At 44.5% G+C, this 17,099-nt stretch overlaps 1 protein-coding gene across 7 annotated transcripts in view; it reads left to right on the top strand.

The window, feature by feature from the left end:
• COL20A1 (collagen type XX alpha 1 chain) overlaps positions 1 to 17,099 on the top strand; it is a 295,073-nt gene that overhangs the window by 62,103 nt on the left and 215,871 nt on the right. For 6 of the 7 annotated variants that reach the window (XM_063959238.1, XM_063959233.1, XM_063959237.1 and 3 more), the window contains 2 exons: positions 4,994 to 5,053; positions 9,301 to 9,348. In XM_063959238.1, the coding sequence (XP_063815308.1) occupies positions 4,994 to 5,053; positions 9,301 to 9,348 (108 nt within the window). The remainder of the gene's footprint in view (positions 1 to 4,993; positions 5,054 to 9,300; positions 9,349 to 17,099) is intronic. The other variant, XM_063959236.1, reaches the window with a different exon arrangement.

The following is a 17,099-nucleotide window of genomic DNA, read 5'->3' as shown; positions in this document are numbered from 1 at the left end:
ACCCAAACTCCTAAACCAAACCCTTAATCCACCTCTAGCCCTTAACCCTAATAATAACCACACCCTGAAAGCGCAGACTGGATGGGTCAAATGGTTTTTATATGCCATCAAATTCTATGTTTCTATGAGGAAACAAAGGAAGAAGTTATTTGCCAGTAAGCCAGCCCCCTTCTGTCTTTCCAGCTCTAGCCCCTGTGTCTTTTGCCCTACATCCCACAGACACTTACCTTCTCCTGTGTCTTCTGGCTGCTCCTCATTGCGCTTGCCTCTTTCAATTAAAATAAATGAAAAACTTTTATTGTACCAGACAGCCTCAGGCAAGTCACAGCAGCTGCCTTGAAACCACATATAGATCCATCTATAATAATAATAATAATAATAATAATAATAATAATTTTATTTATATAGCGCTCTTTCTCCAATAGGACTCAAGGCGCTTAACAGATACATAGCATAATATAGTACAGAAAATAATGAAGTACATTTTCATAAAATACAGAAGCATGAAGATACTAAAAAGAACAGTATGGAAATGCTTGAGTAAACAGGAAAGTCTTGAGTCTACTTTTGAAGGATTCTATAGTTGGGGCCTCTCGCACTGTGCGGGGAAGTGAGTTCCATAGAGTCGGAGCCGCATGACTAAAACCTCGACCCTCAGATGAATTATGGGAGATTTTAGGTACTGCTAAAAGTCCTTCATCTACAGATCGCAGTAATCGAGAGGGGCAGTATGGGATCAGTAGCTGCTTCAAGTACCTTGGGCCCTGGTCATGTAATGCTTTGAAACTCATTAAGCCAATATTGAAGATGATTCGCCATCTTACAGGCAGCCAGTGAAGGGAGTAGAGGATGGGTGTTATGTGGCTAGAACGGGGCTGGTTGGTTAACAGCCTGGCAGCTGTGTTTTGCACCAGCTGTAAGCGTTGCAATTCTTTTGCTGGGAGACCAAGGTAGAGGGCATTACAGTAGTCTAAGATGATACAAATGCATGTATGACTTTTGGCAGATCATCTGAGGGAATTAAGTGCTTGATTTTGGCTATGTTCCTCAGGTGAAAGAATGAGGATTTGATTGTGGCTGATATCTGATGTTTAAATGTCAAGCCACTACCTGCTCCACTGCAATGATCAGCAGTGCACAGACCGCAGATTTATCAAAGCTTGGAAATCTATATTAGGCAATCAGGTTCTAACTTTAATTTTACAGGCTGTGTTTTAAAACTGACAGGAGCTGATTGGTTGGCACGTTAACTTTCCTATTTACATCTCTACAAAAATTTTATAAATTTCCCCTTAAATCATATTGAATTCTTAGTCTGAATTATCACAAATATTGGTTCTTCCCACAATATGACTATCTCCACTTGAGGTGATTTATGAGTTACAAAACAACAGAGGAGAGGTGCAAAATCCTTTGTGACTTCTCTCACCTCTGCACTGGTGAATTTAGATTTCCTCCTTGTATAGGGGAGCAGGAGGTTGTGGCAACCGATGATAGCAGATAGGCAGTATGAGGGCTTTCCTTGCAAAGTATGGAGTTGACACCCAGTCGTGCCTAGGTTTGTGTGATATTGCAAAGCGATATTGCGCTCAGTTGACCATGTCATTGCATGTGGGTAACAGCACTGATTCAATGGGTGGGACCCCAGATGTAGGTTTACATAAGGAAAGATGTGGTCATTTAATAATCTGATGGGCCTAGATTAGAATAGGTGCATGAAGTTTCTGTATGGTTATCCAGCTTCAGTATGGTTATCCAGTTATGGCTCTGTAAATTAATTACCATTCTGTGAACCTACCTCTCAGACACCACATGACACAGACTAGCTGACTGCAATTTCTTCATCAGATGTTATATCCAGGGCCTTTACTAAAAAGGGGAGGAGCTGTGACCAGAACTCTGTGGGTGTGGCCAATGCCATATGAGTGCGTACACCCCTACACTATCAGCACTACGGTCTCCTGAAATACATAAAACTAGAAAAATTGCATAATTTTGTAAGAAAACAAGAAATACAATTTTAATACTTATGAATTACGGCCTATTGTGTGGCCATCTAGGCAGATGGTCATCGCCATGCTGTCATGATGATCAGCCTATCTTGATGTGGAGGCCTGGAGCTGTATCTCCACCCGCCCCATTGTTAATCTGGTCCTGATCATATTATATCTGTTTCCGTCCTGTGCCTTACAGCGAATGGGAAATGTCTTTCATGGTTTTTACTAGTAAGTATGCAAATAGTTGTAATTTAGTTCAGTGGAGAGAGATGGCCTTAGGTAATTAATTATCAAAGATATTTAGTGAAACTAATAGCATGTAATTGGCCTATTAAGTGCTGTGTACTCGCCATGATATTTATCTACTTTCTTTTGGATATGCGAACATACGGTAATAAAGTATTTTTATTCTGTATGACAGTGGATTTGTTTATTTTTATGAATCACACTTGTGCACTATAGACATCTCTGAGGGCCTAATTCAGACCTGATCATAACCGTGGAAAATTTTGCACGGCTACGAACAGCCACCCTAACGTGGGGGGATGCCCAGCACAGGACTAGTCCGTCCCACATGTCTGGCCCTTCCCCCACCGCACAGATACATAAGCAGTGCACTGCGGCGATGCTTTTGTACCGAAAGAGTAGCTCCCTACCAGCGCAGCTCCTGGCAGGGAGCTACCCGTCGGTCTTTGGGTCGCATCAGCTGTGTGTGACGTCACGCAGCCGCCATGGACCGCCCCCCACGCGTGGTCCGGGCACACCTGCGTTGCTCTGACTGCGCCCCCAAAATGGTGGCCCAACGCCGCCAGCCCCCACCCCCTCCCACCCAGCGAACGCCTCTGCCTGATTGACATCTCTGGCATGCACCGGCACATTGCGGTGCTGGCACATGCGCAGTTCAGACCTGATCACCCGCTGGGCGAAAACGCACAGCAGCAATCAGATCTGAATTATCCCCTTTGTACTGAAGGTCTTAGGCCATGGGAAATCACACCCAGGGGCAATTGCAGAATGATTACTATGCCAGTTTGTGTAGCATAACTAGTGGGATTTTATCCTTCACAAGCCCTGGAAGTGGATTAATGCCTATGCAGACTGTGGTGCCCATGAGAGGAGCAGCCAGATTGATTAGGCTTCCCTAGCATCCATAGGTGCTGACTTGAGGAAGAGGGCGATGTATTAAACTTTCCAGAGAGATGAAGTTAAAAAACAGAGCCCTAACTAGACATTTTGGTGCCCTGTGCAAGAAAGAGAATTGGTGCTCCATATTTAAAATAGAGACAGTGCGTCCAATTGACGCACACCAAAAATATAGGGGCACGGTGGAGTTCCTTATACACGTTACATCACAGTAGAGCCCCTTATAAAAGTTACATCACAGTAAAGCCCCTTATACACCTTATGCCATGGTAGAGCCACTTATACACGCTAAATCACAGTAAAACCACTTATACACAATTATGCCAGATAGAGCCCCTTACACGCATTATGCCAGGTAGAAAACTATTATATGCATTATGTCAGGTAGAGCCCCTTATACACAATATGCCAGGTAAAGAGCCCTTATACACATTATGCCAGGTAGAGCTCTCTTATACGCATTATGCCAGGTAGACCCCTTATAGATGTACAGTGTGTGTAGTGTGTGTGTCACAGCTTTGTAGACAGCAGCGATTCAATACACGATGACCCACTCCAGGACCCGCCTCTCTGCCCGCACTGCAGCTCTGGGATCTGACACTTCCACTTCCCTCACTGCGGACCGCACAGGGTTGACACGGGATCTATCAGCTGTCACCCTGGCGGGGTGGGACCTGTTACTGCTTGGGCTGGGCTCACTGACCTGCCTTGCTGCTGGACCTCACTTGAGTCCTGCTGCTGCAGCCTGCTCAGTGACTCAGTGGATGCCGCTGCTCAGTAGCTAGTCTCCTCTCCCTCCCGCCATAACGCTGCAGCTCTTTGCAGTGCAGTGCACTGAGGATAAGCTGGGGGTGGGCAGGGAGAGATGCGGACAAACAAGGAGGAGATGGGATGGGCGGAGCCGGAGCGTAATGACGGAGTGAAACTGTGGCTTCCAAGCTGCCTATGTGAAAAGAAGTAGTAAGCTGCGGGTGGACAGTGACGCAGACACCAGTGCGGCAGCATGGGCGAGCGGGAGTGGAAAGGGCTTTGTACCGATTTTTTACTTGCTAAATCTCCATTGAAAGTATAGAAAAGGGGGCGTGGCCACGTCCCCTTTACCTGTGGCCATGCCCTTTTTCCTAATTTGTACCGGTTTTCCAGCGTAAAAAATGTTGGAAGGTATGCATATGTGCTGTGTGCCAGACACACTGGTACATACTAGTTACAGCCCTGCACTGTGCCCTATGCCGGCCCTCCCCATAACATGTGAAATAATGATGTCACACTGAGGGGGTGTGGCCACCAGCACCAGGAAGCACAGTACTGCGGGTGGCTGTACAAGCTGCAGGGTGGTTGCCTGGACCATCCATAGGACTGTGCAATATCGTTAGTGGCTGCAGGGGCCATGGGAAAAGTGGGGCGTGATTCGGGGAATGGGGAGCACAGTGAGTGGAAATGGCATGTTTAGGACAGTTTGGTGGGCAGTGGTGAAGTGAATGAAGAGCCTTGGTTGCAGTTTTTCGTTACTACTGGTCTACAGTTCATCCTACAGCTTGCAAATAAAGTTTCAGTAAAAATCATATTTATAATAAAATGGAATCCGTTTTGAGTCAGAGATTTTTATAGCACAACAAAAGTAGTCATGTGAACTAAACATTTATGAGAATGCAGCCTATCAATTCTATAAGTAGAGACATGAATTACTAAGAAATAAGGCACAGAACTTTTTACTGCATGCCTCCGTAATGTCACTAGTTCCTTGCTAATTGATAAGCTGTTTATTTTGTTCAGGAAACACGTGTCTGACTCATCTGTGAGAAAGGAACAGCTAGACTTTTTTGATACAATTAAAATCTATTTTTTATGTACAGGATATAATCCCAAGAAATTGCCCGTGGCCCGTGGTGGGTTTAATACAGTACAGACAGAAGGTGAGTAATTAAGGCTCAATTCAATTATAGGTCTGTTTATTAAATGTACATTGTCTTTGCATGTCCTCCCTGCAGCAGTGTAAGATTTACTCAAACATAAGTAATGTTTATTGTAATTTGGAGAAGTTATTCACTTATGAGTAAAAACAACAGTAGTAAAGTCAAATTATGCAGAGAAATTACTAGTATATAGCATGTTATATGTGCTGCATATTTAAAATGATAGTTATATCATAATTATCTTTTTTATTTTTTTTTATTTCCATCCTGTATCAAACAGGAATTGCAAATAGACTTTTGCTCTTTCACAGATGGCCTTTATTTCCCAAAATCAGATTAAAAAGAAAACAAAAGAAAATGTAGTTCACTCATTGCCAACAATTAATGCTCTTACAGTCAAGCTGCAGGATTTATATATAATAAAATTGTATCTATTGTGGCAAAAGCATATACAGTATTTCAGGGCTTAAAGTGGTCCTGGAGAGGTGGGAGAACTCATCTCCCCGGTCACTCCACCGCCTCAGTGCGTTCCGAATGCACGCGCCACAAAATGGGTGTGGCCTCATAAGGAAGGGGCGTGGTCATACAATAGTACCCCCAATTCAAATTATGCCTCACGGTACTACAATCTTATTCACATACACAGCCCCACATAATAGTGCCCTTTACATACACAATGCCCACAGTAGTAGTGCTGCTTACACATACAATGCCAACAGTAGCTGTGCCCTTTAAACATACAATGCCCACAGTAGTAGTGCCGCTTACACACACAATGCCCACAGTAGTGTCCTCCCAATTTTAGATGTGGTGCACAATATAGCAGGATATATTGAACAACCTTTGCTCACCTCCCTTATGTCATCCATGTGTCCTCTCTGTTTTATGTTTCCATTGTTTGCCACTCTCCTCATGTCCGTATCTTCATCCTAGGTAACCCTCTTACTCCCTATGCACTCTCCTTTGCGTCTGATCACCTTTCTCCTCTTTACTTACCCCCTACACCTCTGACTCCCTCCTACCCTTTAAGCCTCTGCTTCTATCTCACCCCTGCACCTCTCATTCCCTGTGCCTCACTCCCCCATCTCACCCCCTGCTCCTGTCATTCCCGAGACACTCTCCCCGACACCACTTATACCTCACACAGCTTTTTCCCAATACAGCTTCTCCCTCACACAGCTCTCCCCCTAACACAACTTCTCCCTCACACAGCTTCTCCTCTACACCTCTTTTCCCTCACACAGCTTCCCCACCTGACACCACTTCTCCCTCACACGGCTTCTCCCCGACACCTCTTATTCCTCACACAGCTTCTCTCCGTGACACCGCTTATCCCTCACACAGCTTCTCCCCCTTTCATTGTTCATCCCTCATACAGCTTCTCCCCGACACCTCTTATACCTCACACAGCTTCTCCCCCTGACACTGCTTCTCCCTCACACAGCTCTCCCCTAACACCTCTTATCCCTCACAGCTTCTCCCCCTGACACCACTTCTCCCTCACACGGCTTCTCCCCGACACCTCTTATCCCTCACACAGCTTCTCTCCCTGACACCGCTTATCCCTCACACATCTTCTTCCCTTTACACAGCTTATCCCTCACACAGCTTCTCCTCAACAACTTTTCTTCCCTCACACAGCTTCTCCCCGACACCACTTATCCCTCACACAGCTTCTCCCCCTTACACCGCTTATCCCTCGCACAGCTTCTCCTCGACATCTCTTTTCCCTCACACAGCTCTCCCCTAACACCTCTTATCCCGCACAGCTTCTCCCCCTGACACTGCTTATCCCTCACACAGCTTCTCCCCGTCACACAGTTTCTCCCTCACACAGCTCTCGCCCAATACAGCTTCTCCCTCACACAGCTTCTCCCCGACACCTCTTATCCCTCACACAGCTTCTCCCCCTGACACCGCTTATCCCTCACACAGCTTCTTCACCTGACACAGCTTAACTCTCACACAGCTTCTCCATCTAACACAGCTTCTCCCCGACACCTCTTATCCCTCACACAGCTTCTCCCCCTGACACTGCTTCTTCCTCACACAGCTCTCCCCCTAACACAGCTTCTACCTCACACAGCTCTCCCCCTAACACAGCTTCTACCTCACACAGCTCTCCCCGACACCTCTTATCCCTCACACAGCTTCTCCCCCTGACACAGCTTCTCCCTCATACAGCTTCTCCCCGACACCTCTTATCCCTAACACAGCTTCTCCCTCTCACAGCTCTCCCCCAACACTGCTTCTCCCTCACATAGCTTCTCCCCGACACCTTTTATCCCTCACACAGCGCTACCCCTCACACAGTTTCTCCCCCTATCATCACTTATTCCTTATGCAGTCTTCCCTAATGCCCCCCCCACATGCTGTGTATCTTCTTCATGTGTCCCCACTCATCTAGTGGGACTACCCTCTTGCGCCACACCTCCATTTATTGTGTTTTCCCTAATGTGATCCCCCATCCAGCGTCCCTTTCTTCATGTGTGAACCCCCCCTCACCCAGCGTGGCTTCCATGTGCCCCATCATCCAGAACATCTTCATGTGCCACCATTCCTCCTCCCCATTCCTATCCAGCGTGCCTTCCTCTTACTTTTGTTTCTCATGAAGCCTGCTCCGCTGCCTCCTCTTTGAGCGGCACGATGGATGAACACGGGATGACGGCACTTCCTGCATTGCCGTCATATCAATCCCACTGCAAGAGTATGTGCATGGTAGTGACTGGCTGGGGAAGGACATTGCCTTTCACTGCTCGCCCTCTCTGTCAGTGTGAGAGGGCGGCACAGTGCAGCGTAGAGCGGGGATTAAGCAGGCAGAACTGCCTGAACAAAGTCATGTCTGTGGCCGGGTAAAGTGGGCTGGCGGAACGCAGTTCCGCCCCGTTCCAGCCCACTTTAACCCCTGCAGTATTTGGAAGTTAAAAAAATGTGTCTTACCTGCTTGTTGTTTTCAGTGAGTTTTTCCCCTGGCACAGCTGAAGGCATGTGACTAATCAAAACAGGAGCAGCTGTGATTCACTTCCTTATGAAGGCAGGGTGGGTGTGTCTCTTGCCTGTCAGTCTGGAAGGGGAGGACTGGAGGAGTCTAAAGGCCTAAACACACTAGGTGATTCGCCCCAGGAGCAATATCACCTAGTGTTTCCCCTCCTAGGCCTAGCAATATTGCACAGTAGCCTCATGCCGCGGTCGGCCCAAACGTGCAGCATCTGACGATAAAGACAGAGAGGGTCGTTAATGACTGCCAGGAATGTGCATCTGCTGTTGTCAGCAGCATACACACTGGGCGATATTTTAAACGATATCGCTCAATTGGGTAAAAATGGGTGATATCGCTAACAAAATTGCCTAGTGTGTACGGGTCTTTAGGTATAAAAGGCTGTCTGGCAGTCATGTGTGGTTTTGACTAAAGTATATGAAAAGTACAAAAATCTATTATAAATATCCTCTTTGTGTTATTCTGATCATTGTTCTAATCAAAACTCTGGAGTAATAGATCTATGACAGGGGAAGCAGTGCCTCCTGTGCCTACCTTTTCTGCACATCTCTGATCAAAACTCACCAAATTTTCAGCAGTATATACTGCTGCACCTGTATAATGCCCACATGAGCCATTGGGCTCATATATTGTGTGTAAATCTGGCTCTGGTACTAGCCAGTGCCTCCTCAGCCATTTACCTCACTGCACATCCCTGCTGTCTGGGCCATTTATCTTGTTGTCCGATGCCGGGAAAGCCGTCCAGTGACTAGGGAGTAGTACTCTAGTAGTTGGTGACAGGGCCATAAACATTTAGGCTGGTATTAAATTAGCCCCAATATCTGCCTCAGGCACCCGAAGCATAATCCCCAATAAGCAGCCCTCAGAGCTGTGATAACACATGGGACTGGATACTTATCTCGCATACCATGTGCTATCGCATGATAATGGGACATTTTTCTTTCAAAATAAAATGCACTTTAATTGACTAGCCCGATAATGAAATATTCAGAAGAAAAATTAACGGGGCTAATTGAATACCGGCCTTACTGTGAAATGGCTACAGAGTCAGTGTGTGCTTCCACTACACAGATATTTGTTATACTATATTGTATGAATGGTATACATAGCATGAATAGGTATTGTGATATTCAATAAAAATAAGATTATAATGGTTTAACTGTGTAATTTCCCGCCCCACTTCTATATCTATTACATCTATTTATACTAATGCATAGACTATCAATTTTGTTTTGTTTGAATCTTATAGACTTGTGCCCGATGGTTGAGGTGAATAAAAGAGAATACACATTTCACGGTAAGTGCATTAAGTTTCTGAATATGGTACATGGGAATATTCAGATACAGAATTACTGTAAAAAGTAGTGTGTGGCCCATCAGCTTCTCAGTAAGTTAGTTGCAGCCATAAGGCTTGATTCAGAGGTGGATGATGCTGCGCGCGCATTTGCTTCTACCGGAGATGCAGGTGCGATAATATGCAAATTCTGCTTTCAATGTTCCCCTCATGTAGTTGCCTGCGTCTGAATGTGGAAGCACTGAGATGCCCACTTGGCTGCACCCCGGCACACAGTAACACTGTCAGTGGTTCTAGACACACCACCATTGCCCAATGGCAAGTGCAGTGTCTGCGTCTGAACATGGTCTCTGTGGAATTGGCTGTGCGTCTGAGAACACCACTGCTTTCACTGGCACAAAACAGACTTTTGCTGTTGGCGCTATCAATAATATACATATGTGTATATGTAGCAAATAAAACAGAGGGGATTTTGTTCATAATTTGATCCAAACATTTTAGCTTGCAACCCATTGTCAGCCCCAAATCTCAGCAAGTCCCTACACTAGCGTATATGCTTAGCACGCCATTACATTGCAGTTACATGTACGTGCTGCCCAGCTACAGAGGGGAACATGTATACACAGGGCTGGCTTGTGAGCCACACCCAGCTAGGCACTGTGTAGCCTGAATTGTAAGCTGCCATGATAGCACTAGGAACATTTTAAAACAAAACATAAATTTGCCCGCATTCAGTTTTCCCTATGTTTCATAGAGGTGAGTTCATTTAACTGCAATGATGCTGTACTGGAAATCTATGCTAGCGTAGGGACTTTCAGAGAATTGGGGTCCCTTAATGATGGGCGGCAAGCTTAAATGATTTCCCTGGCATACCCACAACACTCCCATAATGTGCTCACAAGACAGTCTGAATCAAATGCACTAGTACTGTTTGTTGTGTGTGCACTCTGGGTATCGCATGCGCCACAGTTTTTTTTTTTTTTTTAGGATTTTTTACGCATACTCGGTAGCAAATAATCACTGAACTCTGTGAACATTGGCATTGTATGCACCTCTCAATCAAGCCCATAATGTCATTACCACTGAAACTACCACCGTTTAGTCATTCAAGAGGTTGGAGGCCTAAAAACGCCAAGAACATTCATAAATTGTTTAAAGAATGTATGTACAAGAAATGAAGACTACATCTTGGTGAATACGTGTAGCCATCCAATCAGCTCTTGTTTATTTATACACTTCCTTCCAGCAAAAGATACATTTCTCATGCATTTTGCATTGCAGGACGCTAAACAGCAGGCATTACAGCTGTAATACAGTATTATGTAACAGTCCATAGCTGAATATTCTCTTTGGGATGAAATCAGCAGGGAACCTTTCCCCACACATGCAACACACACTTTTGTGCTGGTTATTATGACACATTGTTAGATCTCCAAAAATTCTTCTCACACAGATTCAGTTTTCCGTAGTTACACAACATATCTAAACGTACTGTATGTGGGCAGCTCCTGGAATTAGTTGGTTTGGACATTTCAGCCACAGACATTGCAAACAGGGACATTAAATCAAGCATACAGCCATGCGATCTTCATAGTCAAACATACTGAAGAATGCAGTGATTTGCAATATGGCACTGTCATAGTATGGCACTTTTTTGAGCAAGCCAGTGTGTCAAATATCTGCCCCGCTAAAGCTGCCCTGCTCAGTTGTAAGTGCGGTTATAGTGAAGTGGAAACATATACAGTAAAGCAACAACTGTTGAGCCGCAAGGTGGTAGGCCATACAAATTCACAGAACAGAACCTCCAAGTGCTAGAACATAAAAGTCACCTTCTCTCCTATGTATCCCTCACTGTAAACTGACAATGTGCTTAATTCTCCTAAAACCACTCTATTCTCCTTGCTATAATGAATTGAGATTCAAAACAAAGTCTATTTCACGGCATCAGTGTCGGGCTGGGGCATGTAGGTGCCCACTGGGGGTATGCAGTAGTAGGGGCCCATGTTTAGGGGTGTGGCCAGTCTCTAGAAGGAGTGCGCCCAGCCGCCACATTGGTTTGCCTAATTATTTTGGGTTGGGCCCCTTGATAAATATATACAGAAAATACTGTAGTGCATGCGCGATGGTGTACTAGATTAATAGCAGCACAGTCTGGAACCTGATACCTAGAGGCAGGGAGTGGGTCACTAGCAGACCTTACGGCCCACCAGTGGTTTCCCCTGTACCCCTGTGGGCCAGTCCAACCCTGCACGGCATTACATACTGTACATACTCTAACCCAGAGGGACGATGGGTCCACTGAGCTTTTATGCACCAAATACAGACCAACTTTCTTTCTTGTCCTCTTTATTTAAGCAAATAGATACTCATGCTAGAGGCCACTTAATACTTGGAGAGTACTTAGCATGGTTCAAGACCCAAGCTATACAAATCCTGACTTGTAGTCCCCACATAAACAAAAAAACTCCCACTAGGAATAGACATTTTTAAATATCAAGCACTTAATTACCTTCTGACAGTTAGTAAATGCTGATCCTTTTATTCCTTCCCCTTACAGAATCTATTCTCAGATAAATGTTCCCTTTATTGACTCACAACCTTCCCCAAGGGTTGAGAAACAGATTTTAGGGTAAATGTATGAAGCGGTGATATTAAGCATTTTATCTTATTCCTGTTTCTCCAAAAGGTAGACCGTGGAGAAATCAGACATTTCACAGATTTCTCCAGTGGCTTCATCAAGACCTCCACCGCCATAACCGGCCATGGCAGTGAAGCATTGTGAGCACTTACTAATCAATGTAATACTTATCTTTCACCACTTGCCCACTAACACATAGCATTATCAGACGGTAGCACTGTGTGCTTCTTGCCAATGCTATGAGGACATCTGTCAGTCCTTAATGTGATCTTGCAGTTTTCTGAGATCTCTCACATGCACACCACACTTGCACGGACCCATTCCTTAATGCATCAGCACTAGAGTGACACAAAGCAGGCAGGACAAATGTCACCAGAGGGGTGCATTACCATAACAACCCTATTTGATGTCAGAAATGTCAGTGCTACGCTGCAGTAAGCCCTGGAGACTAGATGACTATGCTCATGAATCACACAATCTTAGACAATCTAAAGGAATATTTTACTACAAACTCTACCACAGATATACCTATTTCCATTCTCTGGGATGCCTGCAAAGCTTCCATTAGGGGGAAACTAATTAGCATGTTATCTCTATCAAAAAAGTGAGGTGCGCAAGTGTATTAAAAATGTGGAACTTATATTTGGATGGCATGAGCCTACAACTAATCTACATCCTCAGAAGAGGATCTAAACTTACCTCCCTGAGGGGCCAACTCAATGCGATGATCTCCAAAAGTGGCTAAATCACTGAAATGGGTTGGATTTAGGATCCTGACACTCAAGATGCTGATGCTCAGAATACCAACAGTGGCATCGCTGCGGTCATATTCCCATCAATTTTTGGAAGGTAAGCTAACCCTACTCCTTAACCTCGGGCTAAGCGTTCCTAACAGCAGCATAACCCTAACCCTCCCACAGTCCACTAGTGCCTAAACATAACCCCCCAAAACCCTCCCTGGCATACTTATGTTTGAGATTCCAGCATCAGGATTTTCAGCGGCTTTGGGATTCCGGACCACTGGTATCGTGAACATCGGGATTCTAACTACATCCCCACTCAAATAGCTGATCCAAAAACTATGTAAGAAATTGTCAAAGCAGATTCCCTCTTAGCATTCAGACTTTGACAAAAACTATAAACTTAAAACATAAGCGCTGGTAAACAGGTTTTTAATAATAATAATAATAATAATAATAATAATAATAATATAAAATATAAACACAATGCCCAGTGTAACAGCACTCTAAAACAATAAAAATAATCCTAATAAAGGCAAAAATTATAATTAAATCTAATAATTGGGCAGTACGGATGGTGTAATGGTTAGCATTACTGCCTCACAGCACTGAGGTCATGTGTTTAATTCCCAGTATGGCCCTTACTGTATGGAGTTTGTATATTCTTCCCGTACTTGCGTGGGTTTCCTCCGGGTTCTCCGGTTTCCTCCCACAATCCAAAAATATACTAGTAGGTTAATTGGCTCCCAACAAAAAATTAACCATAGTGTGAATGTGTGTGTGTACATGTGATAGGGAATATAGATTGTAAGCTCCACTGGGGCAGGGACTGATGTGAATGGGCAAAATATTCTCTGTACTGCGCTACGGAATATGTGTGCGCTATATTAATAACTAGTAAATAAATAATAATAAATAATTTATAGCTGGGAAAGTTCTAATATGGGCAATAGTCACTTTGTAAGCAGCACATATGTGTCCTTGTATAATTAGTAGATTTTAGAGAATACAAATCTACTAATCCACAAGTGTCCATTCCTGGCCAGGCAGTGGGGTTTAGTGTAGTTACTACTGTTTAGTCACCCGTAACACAGGTAATACCTCAGAGTCCTTTACTTAACAAAAGTGCTGAAAGATAATAGATCACCTGGTGCAGTTCTATGATGCAGCTTTTGACAAAGACAAACATGTAATACTAATGGATCGATAAAAATAAACAATGTGGTTTAATTTTAGACCCACAGAAATTTGTTAAGCTGGGTGCAGTAGTCATTCACGTAACATAATTTATGTTCTACTTGACAGGTGTCCCCTTTCACCCACTTAATACCCCAAACATCAGATACTGATAATATGAACATATATTTATTATGATCAGCCAGCCTAAAAGCTATCTACGCTCCTCACTCACTATGTATTTCGCACTGGGTCAAAGGTGAAAGACAACTTGTGACTTAACGTGAGACTATATTTCTAACTGGTGCCTATATGTATGCAAAGCACTAATCTTAATAAAAAGTACATATATAAAGCAATGAGGTCATACATATACAAAAATGGAGTTACACATGGACAAAGTGGCATCAAAAAAGTAGTTAAAAATATCACTCCATATACCACTAATGTTTGGAACCCCCAGAATTCGCCAAAACGTGGTACACTAAAGGGGCTTGTTTGTGGCAGAAAAGTGACAAAACACCCCAAAAATAAAAAATAAAAACTGTGAAGACTATTTGCATGTTGACCTTTTGACCCTGTCAACCTTCCTACTAACTATTCTATGTCGACCTTTTGACCCTGTCAACCTAATGCATGTCTACTATTAGTGGTAGACCTGTTGACCTATAAATTTGCGCCCTCCCATATTCCTTTGGCGCGCGCCGGAAAAAGGGGTGTAGTCTCACAAGTAAGGGGCATAGCCACACAATAGTACCCCCATTCAAAATTACGCCACAATGTAGCACAATCTTATTCATCTTATACGTAATGCCCCACCCGTAGTAGTAGCGTCCTTATATGTAATGCCCCCCAGTAGTAGTAGCGTCCTTATACATAGTGCACCCCCAGTAGTAATAGCATCCTTATGCATAATGCCCCCCCAGTAGTAGTAGCATCCTTATGCATAATGCCCCCCCAGTAGTAGTAGCATCCTTATGCATAATGCCCCCCAGTAGTAGTAGCATCCTTATACATAGTGCACCCCCAGTAGTAGTAGCATCCTTATGCATAATGCCCCCCCAGTAGGAGTAGCATCCTTATGCATAATGCCCCCGAGTAGTAGTAGCATCCTCATGCATAATGCCCCCCCAGTAGTAGTAGCATCCTTATGCATAATGCCCCCCAGTAGTAGTAGCATCCTTATGCATAATGCCCCCCCAGTAGGAGTAGCATCCTTATACATAATGCCCCCCCCAGTAGTAGTAGTAGCGTCCTTATACATAATGCACCCCAGTAGTAGTAGCATCCTTATACATAATGCCCCAAGTAGTAGCGTCCTTATACGTAGTGCACCCCCAGTAGTAGAAGCGTCCTAGTACGTAATTCCCCCTAGTAGTAGTAGCGTCCTTATACGTAATGCCCCCTCCAGTTGTAGTAGCGTCCTTATACGTAATGCACCCCCAGTAGTAGTAGCATCCTTATGCGTAATGCCCCCCCCAGTAGTAGTAGCATCCTTATACATAATGCCCCCTCCAGTAGTAGTAGCATCCTTATACGTAGTGCACCCCCAGTAGTAGAAGCGTCCTTATACGTAATTCCCCCTAGTAGTAGTAGCGTCCTTATACGTAATGCCTCCCCCAGTTGTAGTAGCGTCCTTATACGTAGTACACCCCCAGTAGTAGTAGCGTCCTTACACGTAATGCGCCCCCAGTAGTGGTACCGTCCTTATACATAATGTCCCCCCAGTAGTAGCATCCTTATACGTAATGCCCTCCCCCAGTAGTAGTATTGTTATACGTAATGCCCCCCCAGTAATAGTAGCGTCCTATACATAATGCCCCTAAGTAGTAGTATCGTCCTTATACGTAATGACCCCCCAGTAGTAGCGTCGTTACACGCAATGGCCCCTATTAGTAGCGTCGTTACACGTAATGCCCCCCCTGTAGTAGTAGCGTCCTTAAAGCACACATAAACGCACACACACACACACACACACACACACACACACACACACACACACACACACACACACACACATTTCCCTCTCACACTTCACTTACCTAAGCCAGTCTCCCTACACTACAGCAGCCTGGTCCGTGTAGCTCCGCCCCTTCTGGCCCATTTAGCCCCGCCCCTTCCGGTCCGCTTAGCTCCGCCCCCTTCGGTACTGTGCACAGCGCTGTCCTGTCACACAGGTGGGGGGAGGATTTTCATGCTGCAGGTGCCGCAGCCAGTGCCTGTCATACAGTGATAGGCACAGCAGCAGCAGCAGCACAGGGGACAGGACGGCGCAGCAGGGAAGGAATGCAGAGCAGGGGGGAGCGCCTCTCCGTCCCAGCGCCTCCCTGCACTGCATCCCTTCGCTGAGCGGGTAGCGCCGGGCCTGCTGTTGACTGTAGACCTTTTTATTGTAGATCTAATAATCCACACCCACATGCCCTTTGGGCCATTTAGAGCAGTGGTTCCCAAACTCGGTCCTCAAGGACCCCCAACAGTTCATGTTTTCCAGGTCACCTAGCAGTAGAACAGGTGTATTCATTACTCACTGACACATTTAAAAAAAGCCACAGTTGGAGCAAATGATTTCACATGCAATCCTGTGAGGAGACCTGGAAAACATGAACTGTTGGGGATACTTGAGGACCGAGTTTGGGAAACACTGATTTAGAGGATTAGTATAAAAATTGGTCAGCAAATTTCTGTAATTTATGACCAGTAAGAAAGAATAAACTCATCTGAAACTCACTGAAAACTTAACAGCGACTAGAGAGATTGCTTAACTACATGCACTGTCATCTATATGTTCAGACAGACCATAACAAGGAGTCACAATAAACACATACTATACATTACTTTATCACTAATTAATATTCAATAAATAGTGCCAAAAAATTATATAATCTTGTTCCTAAGTTAGCTCCAGTAGTTCCATTACATAAAAAAGTTGTACAATTGTATATTTCTGTGCAATACTTGAGTGTTTTGTTATAAAAAAAGTGTTAATAATATAATAGTTAAATGTTGAGCCAAAACTAGACAGGCTATTACAAAAATATTAGTATTCATAATATATCATATCCGAAGCTGTGTTGACAGATACAATGGTGCAGCATAATATAGACACAAGTGCCTTTACCAGTTCCTTGGATTCATGCAGGTCTATTTTGCAGACTGATTTTGCTGTTGCTCGCACTGTGCCTGCTCCGTAGCCCAACATA

This window comes from Pseudophryne corroboree, chromosome 3 (assembly GCF_028390025.1).
Source record: "Pseudophryne corroboree isolate aPseCor3 chromosome 3, aPseCor3.hap2, whole genome shotgun sequence".
In the NCBI taxonomy this organism is placed as follows: Eukaryota; Metazoa; Chordata; class Amphibia; order Anura; family Myobatrachidae; genus Pseudophryne; species Pseudophryne corroboree.
Note: the sequence above shows the minus strand (reverse complement) of the source record. Positions and strands in the feature narration are given on the sequence as shown.